Source organism: Dermacentor andersoni, chromosome 1, assembly GCF_023375885.2.
Source record: "Dermacentor andersoni chromosome 1, qqDerAnde1_hic_scaffold, whole genome shotgun sequence".
In the NCBI taxonomy this organism is placed as follows: Eukaryota; Metazoa; Arthropoda; class Arachnida; order Ixodida; family Ixodidae; genus Dermacentor; species Dermacentor andersoni.
In genome coordinates this window covers 242,325,311-242,346,659 of record NC_092814.1, presented here as the reverse complement: position 1 = coordinate 242,346,659, position 21,349 = coordinate 242,325,311, and the positions used below count along the sequence as shown (strand labels likewise).

Genomic DNA, 21,349 nt, shown 5'->3' with positions numbered 1-21,349 from the left:
ATAGCGGTAGAACCTCTTGTCACCCTCGAAACAAGTTATCGAATGAAGCGTGTACTGCAGCAGTATACCTCTTTCGTGCTTCCCTAGGAAGACTCGGCACCATCTAAAGGTACGTCCCCACTTGCGGAAGTAAGCGCGCGCAAGGCGGCGCGCTTAAAAACGAGCGCCGCAAACAGCGCTTTCGCGGCAAGAATTCTCTGCCGCGCGAGGATGGGCCCGAACCCATTTTTTCGCGGTGCCGCGTTTCCACAAACCAGAGCGAGCCAATCACAGGCGCCGAAGTCGTCACGTGAACGGTGAGGTCAATGCTCTCGCCGGCAACAACGACTGAAACGCGCGGGAATTTTCGCGGGCTCCCGAGACATCTCGAGAGAGGGCGAGAACTCTCGCCTGCCTGCCGCTCTCCGCGACCGCGAACGCGCGGTGGTGTCGCCTTCGGAACGCGGCGCGCGTTTTTAAGCGCGCTGACTTACGCGCGCTTATTTCCGCAAGTGAGGACGTACCTCTACGCCGCCGCCGCGAAGCCTGCACGTGCGTGGCCTCCGAAATGCATGGCGCGCCGGTGCGTGGGAAAGCTGAGAAACCCGTGATGCGGCAACCGGGCTCCTCTCTCGCGCTTCATTCTGGACACACTGCGCCATCTAGCGGCACTGCTGAGAAGTGCGTGCGTGGCCTCCGAGACGAGAAGCGCGGCGCGTCGGTGCCTACGAACGCTGAGAATCGTTCCATCGCTTGGCTGCGCACTCAGTGACACATAATCAGTGAGCCAAGTTAGTGAGAGGTTCATAAAAGAGGGGCACATACCCAGTGCATTCATGGTGCAGCTCGCTAAAGCGTTGGCGTGAAAGGCGTTCATTGAAAAGCGGCACATGCCCAGTGTATCTGTGGCACAGTATGCTGATGCGTCGGGTTGTTGTCCTTGAGGAGCGAACCCTTGTTAGGTAGGTTCGATCAAGCATGGGAGAAATTTCAGGGATCCTTTTCGTCATTGCAGAGCGGCACATTCTCAGTGGCACATACCTAGCTACTCAAGTTAGCGTCAAATAGCCGCGCGCGTGGCCGCTTGAGGCACTTTGCGTGCATTCGCGAGCTTCTGTCACGCTTGGAGAAACACCTTTATGTAGCACGTATTGAGGAACAGAAAGCTGTATCGAGAGTCTTTAGTGTCTCCCTACAATTTTCTCATTGACACTTTTCATCTAATTATACTATTCGAAAAGTTGAATAATTCATTAAGACTAATGATCTAATTAAGCTGAATAAAAAAATAAATCATCTGAGTATCTCCAAGCGACGTCGAACAACATTACCTTTGTTCTGTCCAGCTACGTGGCATTTGCATATTTTTAAACTCTGGCTAAAGTTAGCTGGGACACCCTGTATACTCTTTTAAATGTGAAGCTGCAGATATATGTACTATAATGCTAGAGGATCCACCTCGTATGCGGGATGTACTGGGGGTCCAAATCCTGGTGCCACCAGAAACCGGTTTCCCTAATGGGTAGATATGTTCCCCGGCACGGTGCTCGGCCACTTGTGAGGGTTCGCATCTTGAAACGAAGCCTTGTAGAAATGCTAGGCGTGGTCTCTAGATTTTCTTTGCCCAACCACAGACGGCCTTGAGGCAGAGCACGCGCCGCGGCTGTGGGAGGCAGACTAGAGCTGCCGCCGCCGGACAATAACCAGTAAAATTGGTACAAACTCTGTAGCGACCTGGTGCTCGGCCATTAAGGAACCTAATCACTTGGAAAGAGGTATTTCTTTCCAACACGAAAGCGTCTCCACCTAATAGGTGCTTTGGGATGCCACGTGAGAAATTGCGGCAATGGGAGCGGCCCAGACCCACGTTTTTCATGATTTTGTTGTGCCTGCGAGGTTCGACGAGATTGGTATTGCGCGGGCTCCTTTCCTAGGGAAATTAGCCCCTAAAGAAAGTCGAGTGTCGAGCCGGGAGATGCCTGCGCCCGCTTTGATAACCGATGGGTTACCTGCAGCAGCGTGGTTTTGAACGCACGTCCTCCCGCAGCCCAGCCGAGGCGGACGCTCAACCACGAGGCTACGTTTCTCATATAACAACGCATATATATATATATTTATTTATTTATTTAGAAACATGATAAAATTTCACATTTTCACGCTTATAAAGAATAGTGTTGTTCTTGCGAGAGGAATAAAACACATCGCGGTCTGTTGCGGGACACATGTTACGCTAATATATTTTCCAGAGCGGATAAAACAGTTGGAAACTTCAGAGGAATGTCGGAATGAGCAGTTTACGAAAATCGCACCTTGGCTCATAGTGAAATACAAGATGCTCTCTGAAACAGCCTTAGTGAGGGCTCAGAAGGCGGATATTTTAATTATATTTATTCGCTGGAGAGTTAGGATAGCTCAACAAGTTTCATTGAATCAGGTTTTCCTATTGGGTAAAAAAAAATATATTTAGGAAGTTGAGCGGTTAACAAGTCGACGCCCATTGTGCACTACGCATCTTCACATGCATTAGAGATAAGCACAACTGGCTAGCTCAATCACAAAGCTGTCGCTGTTTTGCCACGCAAAGCGCAATTGAATCGCATGTTCGTAAGAACCACGGAGCTGGTTCGCCTGGACTCCCAATCGGATTCGGAAATTTGAACGCGTCGCGTGACTCTCCTTGCATGGTAAACACCTTGTGGTTTTAGGTATAGCAACAGTTCCTCGTCAGTGTACCACTTCGGTACTCCTCTAATAATGCACGTGTTTTGCAGGTACGAATTGGGCACTCGTGCTGAGATAACGGTCCCTGAGATTGACTTGCAGCTGAGAAGGGAATTCACATGCTCTTCTGTCTGTACATCTAGAAGCAGGGCTCCTTGAGCAGTAAATCGGCTCCTAACTGGCGATGCGCCAAGAATTTTTTCAATTTCAGTAGACAGAACAATGGGATTTACTTTTTTCAGGTCGGCTCCTTCTGTGGCAGGCGTAACAATCACTGGGATTCCGACGGTCCTCTTCTTGCGGTGACGCACAAGCCTGAAGCCTTCATCGTCCAGATCTGTGATGTCAGCTATGTCACAATCGTCAATAAGCGTAGACTCGTCGTCTGTTTCTGTAGCCTTGTATCGCTTACAGTCACGGTTGCTCTCAGGGTCAGTCGGTGGCCTCTGGCCCGGTGTCAGGTCAGGCGTAGTCATGACTGAGCTCTCGCCGCTACCAGATCGGGCTCTTCTGCAGGCTCCTATCGAAGCGACGGGAGGCGAAGGCCCCCCCGGCCTCCGGTAGGGAAGGTACCTTGGCGAGTCGTCCGACGTCTTCGACAAATCTGTTTGACAAAACGTAGAAAAAATTCAAAAACACTAGGGAGCGATAGAGCAGTGCGACTGTGTCGAACCAAACTTGGGCTTCACAAGACACGAGACCATCGACTACGTTGAGACACCACCTCGGTGCTTCAATTGTCAGCGCTATGGACATGTGGCCAAGTACTGCCGTGGTGAGCAGCGGTGCAAGAGATGTATAGGACCGCACGATTTCAAAACATGCGTGTGCAGCGAGAACTTTTTATGTGCAAACTGTAGTGGTGGTCATCCAGATAGTTATAGCAAGTGTCCTACGCGGGCAGCGGCAATAAAGCGTAAGAAAACGTTTATCTTGGGGCCAACAAGAAACGAGGAGAGAAATACGACAAAGAAAAAGACAGAAAGTCACAGAGAGTCAGACGAAATCAAATGGAGCTCAAAGAGTGAAACTGATTTTCCAAGCCTGAAGCCTTCCCCAGAAATCCAGGACACAGTGGTGCCATCGTGCAGCGGACCGGCTAAAGCAGTCAAATCAATGAACAGAGGCCCCGTAGACGAGAAGACTGCTGAACAACCGGAACAGCGAAGCTATGTGTCTGTACTGCAGCGACCCCAATCGCGTTGCGATGAAAACACACCACAGGAGGACTGTCAGCAGGTGCTACGTGCTCTCTTCAAGGCCTTGCGATCACACATAGAGAAGATGCCGGCGAGCTCGATGAAGGAAATGCTAGAAGTAGTCCTGGCGCTCGAGTCAGGGATTCTAAGCTCTGCCTCTTTTTAAAGCCCCTAGCAATATGGATGCGGTCAGGACACAATGTTCACCATCTCGTCCACAGGTGCCACTTATTATGCAATGGAACTGTGCGGGTCTTGCGTGCCATTTACCTGAACTGTCGCTTTTCTTACGCAACATGCCTGTGCCAATATTGGCCCTGTCCGAGGCTGGTCTTCCAAGTTCCAGATCAATTGCTGGTTATGTCGCACATGGAAACAAAAGTATTCCGACATTTCCGAACGGAAGCGCCATGCTATATGTGAGACGTGAAATACCACATTACGTTCTACCAGTACAAGACCTTTGCAGCAGTGCTTTGGAAGTCACTGCTGTACAAGTGCGGCTGGGAAACCGAAGCCTCAGCGTGGCCTCCGTGTATGTGAGCTCTCGCCTGAAGGTCTCGATGGGAGAAATTATAAGAGACCTCTGCAGCCGCTGCCCAGCTCCGAGGATTATATGTGGGGACTTCAACGCGCACCATACACTCTGGGGCGACAAGGCGACTGATGCACGTGGAAAGCAAATTGTTAGTGCTTTAAACACCGAGGGTCTCTGTGTGGCAAATGACAAACAGCCAACGTTTTTTCGACCACCGGCCTCTTACAGTGTCATTGACTTGACGTTACACTCAACGGACATCCTCGCATCTTCAACGACTAGTAAAGATAGAATGGGCAGTGATCATTTTCCTGTCTTCGTTAACATTGGTGGATATAGAACCAATGGCCGAAGATCCTGTCCTGTGACGCATTGGGATACGTACAGGGACGGCCTAAGCGAATCATCTGGAGACCTGTTCGCGGACATGCTACGTAGCAAGAGATTGGCTACCGCTGAGCTGAAGCTACCCGATCACTTCCCCGCTCCGGATCTAAAGCTCAAAAATCTATGCGCTGCCCGTAGAAGAGCGGAACGGAGGCTGATGAGGACGAAGGGCGACCCACGAATGAAGACTATATATAACAGTATTAACGCAGTGATTAGACGTTATACAAGGAAACTAAGAAGAGATCAATGGGCATCATTTTGTGCAAGCCTATCGGTCTTCACGCCAGTTCCAAGGATATGGTGGGTCGTTAATAGCCTTGCTGGAAACTTTCGACCAAACAAGCCATTTGAAGCCCTAGCATTGAAGTTAGGCAAGACACTCGCTTGTCTTGCGAATGCCTTCGCTGAAATATACTCTTCCGGCAGGTCAGCCGGCACAACCAACCCGCCTCCGCCGCTATCGTCGTCTCTAATGGATGCTCCTTTCACACTCAGAGAGCTGGAACTAGCTATGAGCAGCCTCCGACGTCGCTGTGCGGTGGGACCTGACCTTATCAGTAATCAGATGCTGACTAACCTACCGGTTGAGAGACGGCGTGATTTGCTGGCATTTTTTAACCAAGTCTGGGCCAGTGGGGCTATCCCACATTTATGGAAGGTAGCATGGGTGGTACCGGTTCTGAAGCCTGGAAAGAATCCTGCAGCTCTGGACTCATACAGACCGGTATCACTGACCTCGTGTGCAGCGAAGCTAATGGAGAAGATGGCGTGCACAAGACTCACTTGGTATGTCGAGCAGGGTCGAAAACTACCATCGTGCATGACTGGGTTTCGGCAGCGTCTAAGCGCTCAAGACAATGTGCTGGACCTGCTAAGCCACATAGAACATTACAGTGCGGATGGCCTGTCGACACTTGCTGTTTTCATGGATGTTTCTAAGGCTTACGACTACGTGTCTCAAGGAGCCATCATCAGCCAGTTACAAGTTATAGGCGTCACGGGTCATCTCTTGCACTTCATGCATACGTTCCTCAATGATCGTCGCATCAGAGTTCGTCTTGGCGACACATTGAGCGATGAAATACGTATATTTCGCGGTGTGCCATAGGGGAGTGTTTTATCTCCCTTATTATTTAACATTGCCATGAGTAGCCTCCCAAGAGTACTAAACCATCGAACACCAGTGAAGATATCTATATATGCCGATGATATCTGCATATGGGTCTCCGGCTACCAGCATCGCCGCCTCGCACGAATAGCCCAAGGAGCAGTAAAAGTCATTCAGGGCCACTTGTCAACGATTGGATTATCACTATCAGCAGAGAAATCATCATTCGTACTATTTCCTGGAGTTAAAAGAAAATCTACACGCTTGACGCTGAATTTGGACGGATACCAGATTCGACAAGTCACCAACGTCCGATTTCTGGGCGTTACCTTAGACCACAGGCTACTCTGGCGCCGCGGTGTTGACCACGTTGTGGCGTCATCGTCACCCAGGCTACATGTGCTCAAGCGAGTCGCTGGCATACGCTGGGGCAACCACCCGACGTCGAAGCTACGGCTACATACAGCGTTGGTTACGAGTCGAATCCTGTATCAGCTACCTCTGATGTCACCCTCAGACAGCCAATACGAGCGCTTAGAAGCCATCCACAGAAAAGGTATCCGGCTTTGCCTTGGAGTCCCTCAGCCAGCGTCAAACAAGAAAGTGCTCTACGAAGCTGAGTCACGCCCTCTACGACTTCAGGCTTCCCAGGCTCTGATGATCCAGCTACTACGATTGAGTGAGTCTATGCCCGGTAGAGCCCTCTTACGACGTATAGGTAACAGGCCGCGCTCACATTTTTATGCAGCATTGAACACGCTTCGCGTATTAGGATTGCGCTGCTCGAGACAGAGAGAAAGGATAGAACCACCCTGGACATTCGAGGACATCACATGCAACTTAAGTGTACCGCGATTGCAATCAAAGAGCTGCATTCCATCTGCAGAAGCCAAGTCATTAGTCCTGGAACACCTGAGCACGACTTACCCGAATCACCTACAAGTATACACAGATGGCTCTGTTAAGGCAGACGAAGACCGCTGTGCAGCTGCATTCTACATTCCCTCTCTCAGATATACGTGGTCTGGCCGTCTGGACTGTATAGCCTCGTCGACAGTTGTGGAAGGCGTAGCAATAGCTTCTGCTCTGCGCAAATTAAAGACTTTGCCTCCGCAGAATGTGGTTGTCCTTACGGACTCAAAGGCCGCATTACAACAAGTATACCGTGGTTTGCCATCCCTCAAGTTCCCACGCAAATCACTAGCCATCGTGAAAGAACTCAACAACAAAGGCTTCACAGTAAAGTTTCAGTGGATTCCCTCCCACATTGGTATCTCAGGAAACGAAAAAGCTGATGCGCTTGCATACGCAGCGCTCTATCATCCTCCCAAAATCAAGGCTCCAAAGAGTAATCAAGTGCAAAAATCTGACATTCTAAATCACTTTGCGTCGCTTTGGGTTCCACCGCGTATGCCCTGCGTAACTAAGAGATTGCACCGAGAGGAAGCCACACTTCTATATCGAATAAGGACAGGATCTGCTAATACACCAGCCTGGTTATTTAAAACGGGGCGAATCAATTCTCCGACTTGTACTGCATGCAACGAGACAGGACACATTGAGCACTTTTTGTGGTCCTGCCAGCAATTCCAAGATGAAAGAGACACTCTCCTGAAGAATCTGCAAAACAAGGACCTTCCGCATGCGTGCCTGCAACACCTTATATTTCCCGAGGGATAAGTTATAGCTCGCAAAGAAACTTCACGTCTCCTCATCGAATTCTTAAGAGAGACTGGTTTGATGGACATATGGTGAAACCCTTCAGCGGTATTGTGCGAGACGCTCAGGCGGAGCAATTGCCGGCCTTGTTCGCCAGGCTAAACCCGCCTGTTGCTACAATTCACCACCACCACCACCACCACCATCGCATGTTCGTTCGTTTTCTGTGTTTTCCTATGGGATTCAGTTACTCTGCGATTCTTGGTGTTCGGCTGTGGCATTAAGACGTCGCGCTAGGGTGGCTAGCCGCGTGCTTGCAGGGTAGCACATGTTTTTGTGATGTGCTTCTGGCCCGAGTGTCTGTGAACAGGGAAGTCCCCAATTTTCAGAGTGGATAAGCGATGCGAAAGTATACTCATTCCAACCATAGCATTACGAACGGCAATGTGATCGCGCCGACGCCACAGACGTACTTGCTATGCGAGAGGATGGAGTGAATTCACGCCGCATCCTCCGGACACTTGACATATGCTGCGGGAAAAAAATGAAGCAATGTACAGTTATAAGTCTTGCGTTCAGTTTGCGGATCATGTTTTTTCTCTGTGGTTATATCGCGCGCACGCACAGACTGTCTTGAAAATGCTGAGTTCACACACTCAAAGCAAGTGTAATGTAATACACTTATCTAATACCCCGTTACGGGGTCTTTAAGGAATAAAAATGAAATGAAATGAAATCCAGCGTGAAAAGAGAGACCACGATGCAAGTTTGTTGTGTTCACGGAGTTTCCCTGTCAGTTTCGACGAACAGAACTAGTGCTGGAGCTTTACATTTGTGATGTGCAACAGGAACTGCCTTTCCTTGCGGATGCAAAGAATGTGGCGCGTTGTACTGCAATACAAAGTTGCTTTAGAAGCTTGACATGGAACTTCGAGTGCGAATGAGAAGTTTTTCGGGGAAATTTGCAAAGGTCCGAAGCGCACGTCCCTACTGAAGGGGGCTCAACGCAGATTTCGGTTTCTAAGCAGCATAAGGAAATATATGCGGCCTTGCGCAGTGACATCTAATGGCACGAAAAACAGTTAGCGTAGCTTCATTGACTCGTGTCACAGCACAGTGAAGCACGCTGTTCGTTAATCGCTGGGCGATGGAGGCGCATGTTGCATTTTAGAAGCTGGAATCGCCACACAGCAACGATCACCGAATTTCTCAGCATACAGATGCCTTGCAACTGCACCGTAGAGAAGATCGCGGACGCTGCCAGTGAGGCAGAGCAGTAAGCATATTGAATATCCCCTATTTACTTTTTTTTCTTTAACTGTTCTTGCTGTGTCATCTACTTTCTTGGGCTCGACAAAGATGCCTGGACAACTGAAAATATTACATTATGCGTCATATGTCCTTGTCTGCCGTTCCTTCTTCAGCTAGCTAGTGAAACACTGCAGCTATAGATACATTGTTTTGCTCTAGCCAAATATGCCAGCAAGCATCAAATGCTTTATTCATACTCTAATAATGTATAGAAGCACTGACCAGAATCGCGTAAAATGGCATCGCATAATACTATCATCACGACCGCCCCGGTTGTCCGACATTCTTTTAGATGCGAAACAAACATGGGCTGGGCTTTGCGCACTCTGACGCAGCACTCATAATTCACGGAGTGCAGAGGGTAACTGCGTGGCTCATAAGCTGCTGATAAGTTGGCAACAGCGAACAGCGCCACCAATGGTGAACATTTCGTCCGTGGATCGTGAAGCTGGCGACGTCCCAAAGAAGTGCTGGCCATGTAGCGCCACCATCGTATTCGGCCACAATTTTAGACCATGCATTAAATACCTTTTTTTTTATTGAACGCGCAACTGAGTGCGCGCTTAGAGAGAAAACCGCGCAAACGACGCGTTCGACAGAGTGCCAAAGGAAAATAGAGAGCGTCGTCGAGCCTGACATAAACAAAATCATGCGTATATAAAACAGACTTACAGCTCCCTTTCTCAGCACCTTCATGGCCACGTGACCGTCCCGCGTATTTCAGCAGATCGTAGGCTTATCGCGCTGCGGTCGCATTGCGATTGTTGTTTGGGCTCCGATTTCGGGCTCCGATTTCTTATCAGCGGGCTATCTCTACGTACGAGGACTCAACACGTTTCTTTTGTCTTGACATACACAAGCAGCTACGGAAACACGGGAAGACTCGCGATTTCCGCCATGGCATTGCAGACTCGAACACCAAATACAGTGAATAACCACTGATTGCAGGCGAAGGTATGTTCGAAGATTTTTGTAGTGTTGGCTTTGCCGTCTGTAGGAGTCAAAGCTTCCACGGTATATTTAAATCGCAAGCCTCTCCGTCTGCTCAACCCTAGGAAGCAGCAACGCAAATCCATTGACATCAGCCCGTTATATTTTCAGTTTTGTCGGGCGTATTATGTGGCCTTCTGTGTTCTAAGTACGTTATTACAAATAGCACTTTTTTTGTGGTCGTTTTGAGTGCTAATTCGAAGTAGTATTTCTTTTTCTTGCCCCAAAAGTCTCAGATTCAGCATAGGCTGCACAAGCACGTAGGCATGGCAAGAAATCGAAGACGCGATTAAGATTCGGCGATTTTCTTTCCGGCCTTCCGACAATAACGTCGCATGCGACATGTGTGAAAGTCGCTGTCACGGAAAACATAAACTGAGCAAAATACAGCGTGAACATGTCACATTCGGCCAGCGCATTTCATGACGCAGGGAGTTATGTTTTTTCTGCAATCTAAAGATTTCAATGATGCTACATTCAGTATCTCATTCGCGTGCCTTGATGTCGTAAACACTCAACCATTCGTGCGGGCGGAAGCTTTTTAATGTCCAAAGTTAAAGGATTCACTTAAGAGCTGTTAAGCGTTTTAAAACCATGGCTTGACATGGTGATCAGGCAACGCCCTGCGTCTTTCATCCGGTCTGTCGTCTACATCACACGCGACGGATGAAGCCTTAGCCACAAGTGGCACCGTTCGCAAAAGCGCCAGTGGCGCCATACAATGGGCGCGAGATGCCTATAAACCTTTGCAAGCTCCCATGTCCATCGAGGGCCAGAACGTCGCCGGGCTGCACCGGTAATGTTGCAAAGGCAAAATATGTAGTACAATAATAATATGACTGGGTGATGTAGTAGTGATGTAGCCTAGATGTTTTGGGATCAAATATCACTGTCATCTTTTTCTGTGCCCCGTGTTTAGCGCTTTTTCATCCCAAGATATCAAAGCACACGTGCAATATAGACATTGTGTGAACAATGATGTAAAGACTCATTCACACAACGAAAACGAGGACGGCCGCTAGCTCTAGCTAAGAATGCCAAGTAGAATAAAATGAACTGTAGCTACTACATTAGGGCAGTGAGAGTTCGTATGCGCCATGCCAGCGCTATTCAACTGCGTGTAGGTCCGCTACTTCTAATCTCCCAAAAGGACGCGTGAAAGCACAGTTGGAACACACACTGCGCCGCATCTCGTTTACTGCTCTCGCTTCCTATATATTGTCGGTAACAGGGCGCGCACCAAGTAGTCGGAACGAGCACACGCGAATAGCACCAAAAACTGTTTTCAGGAACTGGTATTCTAGGCCTTTTATATAGTTCATCATTATCAGTAGCGCAGCTGTTGTGCTCACCACTATAGCTTATTTTTCCTCGCTCTGCTGCACAGCGCATCGATTAACATTTTAGCGCAAAGACGCAGTTTGTCATCGCTCCAAAAATACCAAGGTCGACAGCTGCACGGCGAACGTCAGATGACGGCCCGACCGGCGACGCACGTTCAGAAAATTTTAATGACGTATGGCGAAATGGAAGCTTTACAGTCGTTATCCTATAGCGCCTCTTTCTGTTCACCGCTATAAACCTGTTCACCGTTATAAACACGCTTCCCAGAATTGAATGTGTCCTTCTCACTTGAGAAAATAGGCGCTGCTCTGGCTACGTGCAGGCGCTCATTGTCTCCAGAGCCGGACGGCATCACGTACGCGGCTTTACGCCACCTAGGTGAAGACAGCCGAGGTCGACTTCTGGAGTGTTACATCCGGTAATGGAATGATGGCGTCGTTCCAGAACGGTGGAAGTCCACCCGCCTGATACCACTCATGAAACCTGGAAAGTCGCCAATTCTCCATGGGAGATGAAACGACGAAAAAACGCCTAAATGTTTCTAATTATCAAAGCTTGTTGCTGTTGTAGAATTTTCTGTCGTCTTCCGTGCTGTTAGCCTCAGTCGTTTATTCTGCTCACAATTCAGCACCAAGTCGAAACGACGTTGTGTCGGTGCACACGGCTTTGCTCATTCTACGGCCTACGGTGTGAACCAGGGTATGCGTACGACAGAGAGAGAGAGATGAAAATGAGAGAAAGGCAGGGAGGTTAACCAGAGTTAACACCTCCGGTTTGCTACCCTGCACTAGGGGAAGGGAAAGGGGAAGTAAAGACAGATGGCAATCCTGTCTATGATATGAGGCGGGACGTCAATACGATGACAAGAAAAATGATGTGGCGAATAAAATCTTGTACCATCATTGATACGAAAATCATGTGGACTGCTTGAACAAGAGTGATGCTGTGACATAAAATACATCTCACAAACGAAGCGAAGAATTGTCGAATTGTCGCATGAGTACACACACACACACGCACACGTACACGTACACGCACACGCACGCACGCACGCACGCACGCACGCACGCACGCACGCACGCACGCACGCACACACACACACACACACACACACGCACGCACGCACGCACGCACGCACGCACGCACGCACGCACGCACGCACGCACGCACGCACGCACGCACGCACGCACGCACACACACACACACACACACACACACACACACACACACACACACACACACACACACACACACACACACACACACACACACACACACACACACACACACACACACACGCGCACGCGCACGCACGCACGCACCGGGAGCTCACCAATGTCTTTGAAAGTGTACAATAATTTAATTCTTCAAGTAGTATCATATGGGGCAGAAGCTTGGAGGTTAACAGTGAAGCTTGAGAATAAGTCAAGGACGGCTCAAACAAGCGATGGAACGAAAAACGTTAGGCCTAACGCTAAGAGAGAGGATAAAAGCGGTGGGGAACAGAGGGCAAACGGGGGTAGTGGTAGTTGAAATTAGGAAGAAAAATAGGAACTGGGCAGGCTGGGCGTAATTCACAGAGCAGATAATTCGTGGTCAAATAGAAATACTGAGTGGGTGCTAGGGAATTAAAGGAAGCGCTGTCGAGGACGGCGGAAAATTAGGTACGGTAATGAAATCAGAAAATTTGCAGGAATCACTAAGAATCAGCTAGCGCAGATCACGGGTAATCGGAGATCGTTGGGAGAGGCGTTCGTCCTACAGTGAACATAAAAGTACGTTGATGATATTTTACGACGTCCAAAATTCGTTTGGAATTTTAACCGACTGTTGCTCTTGAGCAGCAGTTCGCTTCGTACTGCGTGGCCGCATTCGCATGTTTACAGAACGGCGTCGGGCGCCGCTTGGATGCTACCACCACCACCACCTTGGCAGCGTACTATATGTGCGGTGACTGCTGTGAACAAAGTGCGTCATTGTCCTCAAGATCGACGACCTGAATCAATTTGATCAGAAGCCAGCTCGAATGTTGAACCGCTATGTGCTTCGTGTACGGTGCTTTGCAGTATTCTGACGCGCACCTGAGCGTGTGTTCTTACGATGCTGGTAAATTTACGACAACGTTGGCGCTGAGCGTCGTGGTGATGCTGACTGATTAGCCTCGACTTCTATGAGGTGCCACTTGGGCTGTGACAGACAACGTAGTTAGGGCCTGCAGGCCCTGACGTTATCAACCTATGATTTATTACCGATCTCCAAAATTGAAGTGTGCGCTCCATTGCGCATTTCGCCTCTGTCGGAATGCGGCCGCCTGAACCTGCAAAAGCTAACTCGACCTGGTTCGAGGCATCATCGTGTTTTATCAACTGAGGCGAAGCAGCGATGAACGCTGATACGATGTCAAAGTGCGATAGGCAGCGATGTATACTTGCAGCTGCGGATGTTCCGCAGTGAAGTTTACTGTCATCAACTGGGAGTGTTGGTAGCGCCGGCTTCTTTTTGTATTTCTATTTCAGGGCTGCTTTCATAGCTCTCCGTGCACTCGACAGTGATCCTATGTGAAGGGAGCGCGCATTTCGTCGTCGGTTAGCGGTCGACGACATCGTCGACCCGCACCCTATAGAAATACCGGCTGCCGAGGGAGCTGATACTGAGCCTATGCCCGGCATTAGAACCGCACCTGCGACCGTGTGCAGCGCTATCATATACCATACCGGTGAACGTACGGGTGCTGGGCATTTTGCCTTGAGGCCATACGAACTATATAGTTGGAGCGTTTTTTTTTATTTCCGTAATTAGTGTCGGAATAAAGACATTTAGTCGCTTTGTAATTCGCTGGGGGTGGTGGTGTATACAGACGGGGTTAGCCTGGCAGACCTGCCCGGCAATCGCTCCGACTGAGCTTTAATTTTTGCACCAAATATGTCACCATGTGTCCATCAGTCCTGTGTCTCCCAGAAGTGTGAGAAGAATGCGTAACACTTCCACTGCAGTTCTTTTGACGGCAGTGCGGTGAACGGGCGAGCGCGGTTGCGCTTGTCGGCGCTGTAGCAGGCGCCCGGAAAAGGAAGCCGTCGAATAGGGGTGTGCAATGTTTTGTAGTAAAAATGTAGCCTCAATTACATATACCTGATGTACAATCGTGCTATCAGTTGACCGCACTTCCTTCATTTCCTGTCGTTTATTCCGACCTTTGCTTCCTCCTTGCGCTGCCACTTCGGTTGCACCCTTATCTCAGCGTAAGAACATTCTGGCTAAGAAACTGCTACGAACAGCGCAGCTTAGTGAATTCCGTTCTTGGGTCTCGGCAATTAGACTACCCCATGTACGGCTCCAAAAAGCAGTGACCCTGACATCGTCGTACCTGCGTGCTCAAGGCCTCAGCATTTCGACCGAGAACTGCGCCTTAGTCACTTTAATTTATCCACAAGCCCACGACCTGGTACTCCGTTTCTATTGACAACCAAACAATTTCATACGCAAAATCTCACCGATTCCTAGGCGTTATTATTGACAGGGACCTTTCATGGAGCCCCCCCCCCCATCTCATACTTGAAGAAGAGGCTTACCTCTATCGCCCATATACTAAGGTTTCTTGCCGGTAAAACAAGAGGCACATCCGTGGCATCTAGGCTTCAACTATACAGGACACTCTTCCTAGGATACTTGCGCTATAGCACACCCGTGCTGTCCAATGCTAACAAAACTAACATCCGTGTCCTACAGAGCATTCAAGGTCAAGCCCTTCGTTCATGTCGGCGGCTGCAGGCCTCGATGTGCTTTAACCGTAGCAACAATTTCCATCGCGAGAGACCACCCATTAACGACTTACATAGCTGTCGACACGCTCCAGGTGCATGTTCGCCATATATAAGGAGTTCCTGATCACCATCTCGTTCGCTTGCCTGAGAAACGACTCAAGGCAGTGTTTTCCAGGTCAGGTGCGGCTAACCACCACTCTTTGTCCTTGAGATACTCGCCCGCAGCAATAATGCCAACCTCTCCACGGAGCCTGAATACGCCTTCTTTGTACCTTGCTGTTTCAGGAATTGCGAAGAAGGCTAGCCTTACCTGCGCGACGCTCAAGCAGGTCATATTGGAACTTTCGCATTGTTCGTGCGCTAACCGAAACCATGTTTACACGGACGGTTCGGTCTCAGAAAGTTCGACAGGTGCCGTTGTTACACCATCTCGATTGGTCGTCATCAAGTTTGAAACTTCAAACGTCACAACATTTACAGGTTCCGAACTGGACGCTTTTCGCGCTGCTGTGGAATATATTGAAAAAAATAATCACCTAGCAAATGGGCAATATTTTGTGACTCGAAAGCAGCCCTCCAAAGTGTGCGAGGTTTGCGACGTGGAAATTACGACCAACTGGTGTCCCATGTTAACGAAACTTGTCATTGCCTTTCTGAACGAGGACATGACATAGTATTTCCGTGGCTGCCGGGACGGTGTGGCATCGTTGGTAATCACCTCGCCGATGATGCTGTCCGATGTACCCAGGCTGGAGCACAGACATTTCTTATACCTTTATCGAGAATAGACGCTGCAAGAGCGCTTCGCAATCTCAAGCGTACCATCACGTTGAGTCATTCGCGTACTCCACAGAACTCTAACGGTCGATTATACAGCCTCGACCCATCGCTGAAACTGCAATTACCGACAAACCTTTCACGACGTGACGCAACACTGCTGTGTCGGCTCTGGGTAGGAGTAGCCTTCACTTACTCCTACAACTATCGTATTGGAATGGCGGACTCACCCATGTGCGCTAAGTGCAAGTGTGAAGGGACCATCGACCATCTTCTCTGTTACTGTTCTCGCTTCGATAAACAACGCCAGACTCTTCAATGCACGGTGAATAAACTGAATGATAGGCCATTTACAGAAGCAAAGGTCTTCGGAGCCTGGCCTTACAGCTCATCAGTGCAGAAAGCTATTCGAGCTCTTCTGCAGTACCTGAAGGCGGCAGACTTGAGTGTCCGACTTTAGACATGCTGCACTTGGCTTAGTGCGAGTAAAGTGCGATCAAGACTCGTGTCTTCTCTCTCTCTCTCTCTCTCTCTCTCCCGTCCCCCTTCTCACGTGTAGGGTAGCAAACTAGACAGTCTGGTTAACCTCCGTAGCTGCCTTTCCTTCCTCCCTTCTCTCTATCCTCCCTTTTAACAAACAATGCGCCGTAAATGTGCTGCAGCCGCAGTCTTTTTGGGGCCTCACGACTGCATAATGTTATGTTTTAAATGTCGTCGTTAGTGCAACTAAACATAACTAGCGTCACTTTACGAATAAACTGAAAAATGCTGCTTAGAGCATTGCCATGTCTCTTAAAAGGTTAAAACGTCTTCGCTATATTTGCGAAAATTCACCCGTGCTGGTATTCACAAAACTTCTCTCACGTAACTACCCTCTGCGATCGGCCATCGCTGCAACGATTGTCCCGTTATTGCAGGGATCGCTCTCATGAGTGACGGGTGCCCGAACGACGGGTCAGATGAAGTAGTCCTGCATAGAGAGTTGTGATCACGGGCCTCGATTATTTTGCTATGCTGGCACCGAGTAAGGTTAAATATTGTACGCTCCTTTATAATAGGGCCCCCCAAAGATAGGAGGTTGCCAACGATTAGCGTCTTGCCGTGAATACGCCAAATCCAAACGGTATCTTTGGGTTTGGGTTTCTGCAGGCCCCTAAACCTTCATTTCAAAAATAACATGGGCTCCCCAAAGGCCCTAACCCTGCTTTGCGTCGTCGCAACATCTCAGCGAGCATCTCAAAAACGCATCAACGCCTCTTTACTGAAAATAATAAACTCTCAGGCGTACTTTTAATCCTGTCAAATATTACGGATGGCATTATTTCATTCTTTTCTCTGGCATTATGTTTAAGTTTTCCTTCCGCTTGCTGGAAGGGTGCTGCAATCGCTTGACGCTAGCGCAAGCCGGGAAACCCTATTGTAAATCACCTTCTCTGCGCGAAAGGCCGCGAATGCAAAGCGGTCGCTTGTTGGGGCACCATAAGGTCTAGACACCTATTCTCTCTCCCTAGTGTAATAAAACTGCGCATTCACCCTGGGCGTATTATATATTCAAGAAAAGAAACAAAGAAATAAAAAGAAAGAAAACGCTGAAAGAAACGCTGAATATTGAAGAAACGCTGTGTACATTGTTTGCCCAAAGTGCTCGAAATACTAGGGACGATTTTGTACAGTGGCTCGCCTTTGTTGTTATGCGTCGTCTGTTTCTTTCTTTCACTTTTGTATGTGTGAGTGTTTGAGCGTGCTAAAGTGTTCTTTTTATTGTCACATTTATTTATTTCTTCTTAAAGCAAATTTATTGGTTTGCATAGAAGTGTAGTAGAAGAGCCGGAAACGTACTGCATCCAACCTATCCAGTTAATCCCCGTTAAACCCTACCTACCATTGCCAAAAGTTTCGAAGCCACTCCGCTCGTCACCATACTTGTCATCCTGCTAAGCACTGTGTTGGTTTCCACGCAGAACTTTCTTTAATCCAAAGCCGGAGAAATTGAGAGGGACAATGCTCTTCACTGAAGCTGGCTTCGGAGCACCTCGCGTGCTGCAGGAGCCCTGAATATGGCACCGGTGACAGATCTCATACGCGGAGTGACTTCGATGCTTCTGAAAAAAAAAAACTATGTATTCGTGAGCTCATTGTGTTCCCTTGACAGTTAAGGCGCGTGTTTCAGTATTAGAGATATGCCACAAGAGCAGTTCATTCTAGAGACTGCTACTTTTAGGTCTGTAGCCCAGGAAAGTGAAAGAAATGAGACTCAAGCTGGGGGGGCAAGCGCACTTCTCTGTTAGTGCAAGACATATTGCTCTTGCTTAATAGTAATCTTGTATGAAAACGCACATTCCTACTATAAATCTGCCTGCGCAAGAACTGTAACGTTGCGTTTCTTTTCTGACGGAGCCGCTAAAGACCCCCAAATGTAGATGACGTAGCTCTCTATCATTGTTTGCTTTGCTGCCTCGTCACGTTTTTTTTAAGATGCGCTTGTTTCTACACCACGTTCAATAACGGAGTCTCTGACCTACATGGCGTGAGCGCGCAACATCCTGTGTACGATGGACATTCACACTAACTTTATTTCATTCCATTTATGCGCACAGTTACAGCTGGTCTGATGACGAAGACGCTACGGTACCGAGATGCACAAACGGCAGGCTGTGGTTCAGCCTAAACTACAAGTCTGAAAGCGAGGAATTGGACGTCAACGTTATAAAGGCCAAATACCTACCAGGTAAACAGCGCTATTTTTTTCTCTTCATCGAAATGAAAATAAGAGAAAGATGTAGTCACCTTCATATGGTGATGCTACTTCTTTTCACACAATATCAAGAATAATTGTTGTTTCTAATGTGACCAGATATTTATCATTGACCAGAATGTTGCCACCGGGTTGTAATAAGTACAAGAGAAACTTTAACGCGCCTACCGGTCCGACATGGAATGCGTCTTCTTTATAAATCCGTGGGCACTATTTACTAGTACATTGCCAGAACAAACGATGAACAGGGGGAGTGGACGACTCGGACCGCTACGCTGTCTACGTCCGCCTCCCATAATTGTTCTGTTTCCCCACTGTACTGATCGATGGTGCCAAATGAACAAAGCCAAGTATTGACCCTGTGCGATAGTGCACATATGCATATCTGCAGTGGTGCTACGAAACCAATTGTGATGGAATAAGAGAGGTTTGGGCCCAGGACCACTCACTAAGGAACACAATCGACACTCAAGTGCACACACAACACTTAATCTTTATTTAGAGGACAAAATATGAACTGGGTTTGAGACATATACACTTTAAGGTATTATAACACACGCAGTCCCGCGGCTGCTAACAACAATAGCAGTCTGATAATATAAAGTCTCTCGCCGTGCGTTCCTACGTGTGGAGCCCGTTGACGCGTCGAGGCCAATGTTGGTCCCGAAGCGTTGGCTTGCGTTTGGTCGACGTCAGCATGGGCCTCCCCATGGCATCACGGAACTTGCAGTCGCAGCAGCGACTGTGATGACAGCCACGACAGCCGACGTAGCCGCGGTAGCCGTACAGTAGCTGCAGTTACTGCTCACGCCACCGACCGCAAGGCTGGTCTTCAGAGTCCCGTTAAACTTCTCAACGAGCCCATTCGCCATAGCATGATATGGGGTCGTTCGAAGAAACCTGATGGCAAGTAGATGGCCCACCTCTTCCATGAGTTCTGCTGTGAAACTTGTTCCTTGGTCGCTTACAATCGCTTTCCGTAGACCAATGCGATAAAAAATCTCCATCATTTCTTTTGCCACGGGCACAGCATCAATTGCAGGGAGAGCAATGACATCCGCATATCAGGTGGCAAAGTCTATGAGAGTGAGAATGGACCGGTTTCCTGGGTTTGATTTCAGCGAGAAAGGACCTATTAAATCGACCGCAACACGCTCAAGAGCCGTATGTATGAGAGGCATGCTGCCCAGACGTGCAACACCAATTTTTCCTTTTGGCGTTGTTCGCTGGCACCTAGCGCAGGACTTTACGAAACATTTCGCGTCGCCTTCAGTATCTGGCCAGTAAAAACCTGCCAAGACTCAGTCTGTCGTGCGCCGAATCCCTTGATGTCCTGCCATATGACTTCCGTATGTGACTTCATGGATATGTCTTCTAAACATCTTCGGCACGACAAGCTGGTTAAATGGCCTGCTTGTAGCAAGACAGTACTGCCTGCAGAGAAGTCCACCTTCTTCAAGGAACGAGTAGTAGTGGCCTTTTGCTGACTTGAAGTTTCTGTCAACTTTAGCAAGCAGGGATTTCAGTGTTCTGGTGTTCTGTTGTTCCTCTGCAAATTCGTCGTTGGTTACGTCGCACCACTTTATGTTTGGTGCACACATTTTAATTATACTCGTGTGGCTTGACCGTTGGAGAAAATAGGGAGGGTGTTCCTCATGTATTACTTGCACACTGTAATTTAGCGACGCAGTGTCCTTTTGGTCGACTGCAGCGTGCTTCCAGTTTATATCTGGCTCGTGAGGTCCTCTGGCACTCGGTATGTTTCCAAGCACAAGATCATAAAGTGACTTGTCCATACATAAGGCTGTTATTTCTCCGGTAAAGTATGGTGTATTTACTTGAAGTCTGGCCTCTGGGGCGCAAAACAGAGCCATCGATAGGCATGACTCTGCTAATCTGTCCGGTCAAATGCTGATCTGGAAACAAGGCTCTGCGGATAATTGCGGTCTTGCTGCGCGTATTCTGAAGAACTCTAATTCTTTGATCCAGCACTTGCCCTTCAACTACTGGCATTCCTTCCACCAGAAAAATAGGTTTTCTTTCATCAGGTTTTTTTATTGAAGTGTCATGACTTTTCCGTTTTTTGTGTTTTCCAACTTTGTGAGACAAAGTAAAATCATAAAGGTTCTCCTTGACCACGCTGTCTTAACTTGACTGTTTATGCGCCTGCGTACTCCAGCAGCCGTCGCTCTTGTGACCTATCTTCCCACAGACATTGCACTTCGTCACTTCTTTGGCTGGGTTGCGACATTCTTGGGTTTGAGGCCCCAGACGCTTGCATAGCATGCACCTTCGTGGTTATTTCCTTGGAGGGTCGACGGGATTCCTACTGAAGTTTTTTTGCATCCTCTGGAAGCTTCCCGAGATTCGATAGATTTTGAGCTTCAATGAACTGGTCAATAGCGCCAGCTAGCTCTTGGAGTGACTTGCATTCTCGTTCTTTCAGGAATATTGCAAGCTTTAGATGACAACGCCGGATAATCGGTTTGGTGTCCATGTGGTCTCGAAGGCTGTCGAACGTTCTGGACGCGTTAGCCATGTCAATCCAGTGGTCGAAGTAACCTGAGGACCCTAGCAGCTAACTATCTCCCGATTTCTCCATCTTCCGCCCGCGCCTTGCGAAATTTCTTCTGGTAACCTTGCGCAGTGAATCGAAATCTTTGCAGCAAAACTTTCTTTACTTTCACGTAGTCTAAAGAATCGGCGGCAGTCATTCGGCCAATTACTGTTAACGCTTCACTACTCAAACACATGCTCATAGCTAATGCCAACTTCTCTTGTGGCCATTCTTGTCCTGTTGCCACGCTCGAACCTTTG

General features: G+C 48.5%; 1 protein-coding gene across 3 annotated transcripts in view; it reads left to right on the top strand.

The window, feature by feature from the left end:
• The window catches only part of LOC126548096 (synaptotagmin-15-like), a 176,723-nt gene that overhangs the window by 137,348 nt on the left and 18,026 nt on the right, over positions 1-21,349 (top strand). For all 3 annotated transcript variants that reach the window (XM_055063567.2, XM_050196204.3, XM_055063568.1), the window contains one exon: positions 18,375-18,505. In XM_055063567.2, the coding sequence (XP_054919542.1) occupies positions 18,375-18,505 (131 nt within the window). The remainder of the gene's footprint in view (positions 1-18,374; positions 18,506-21,349) is intronic.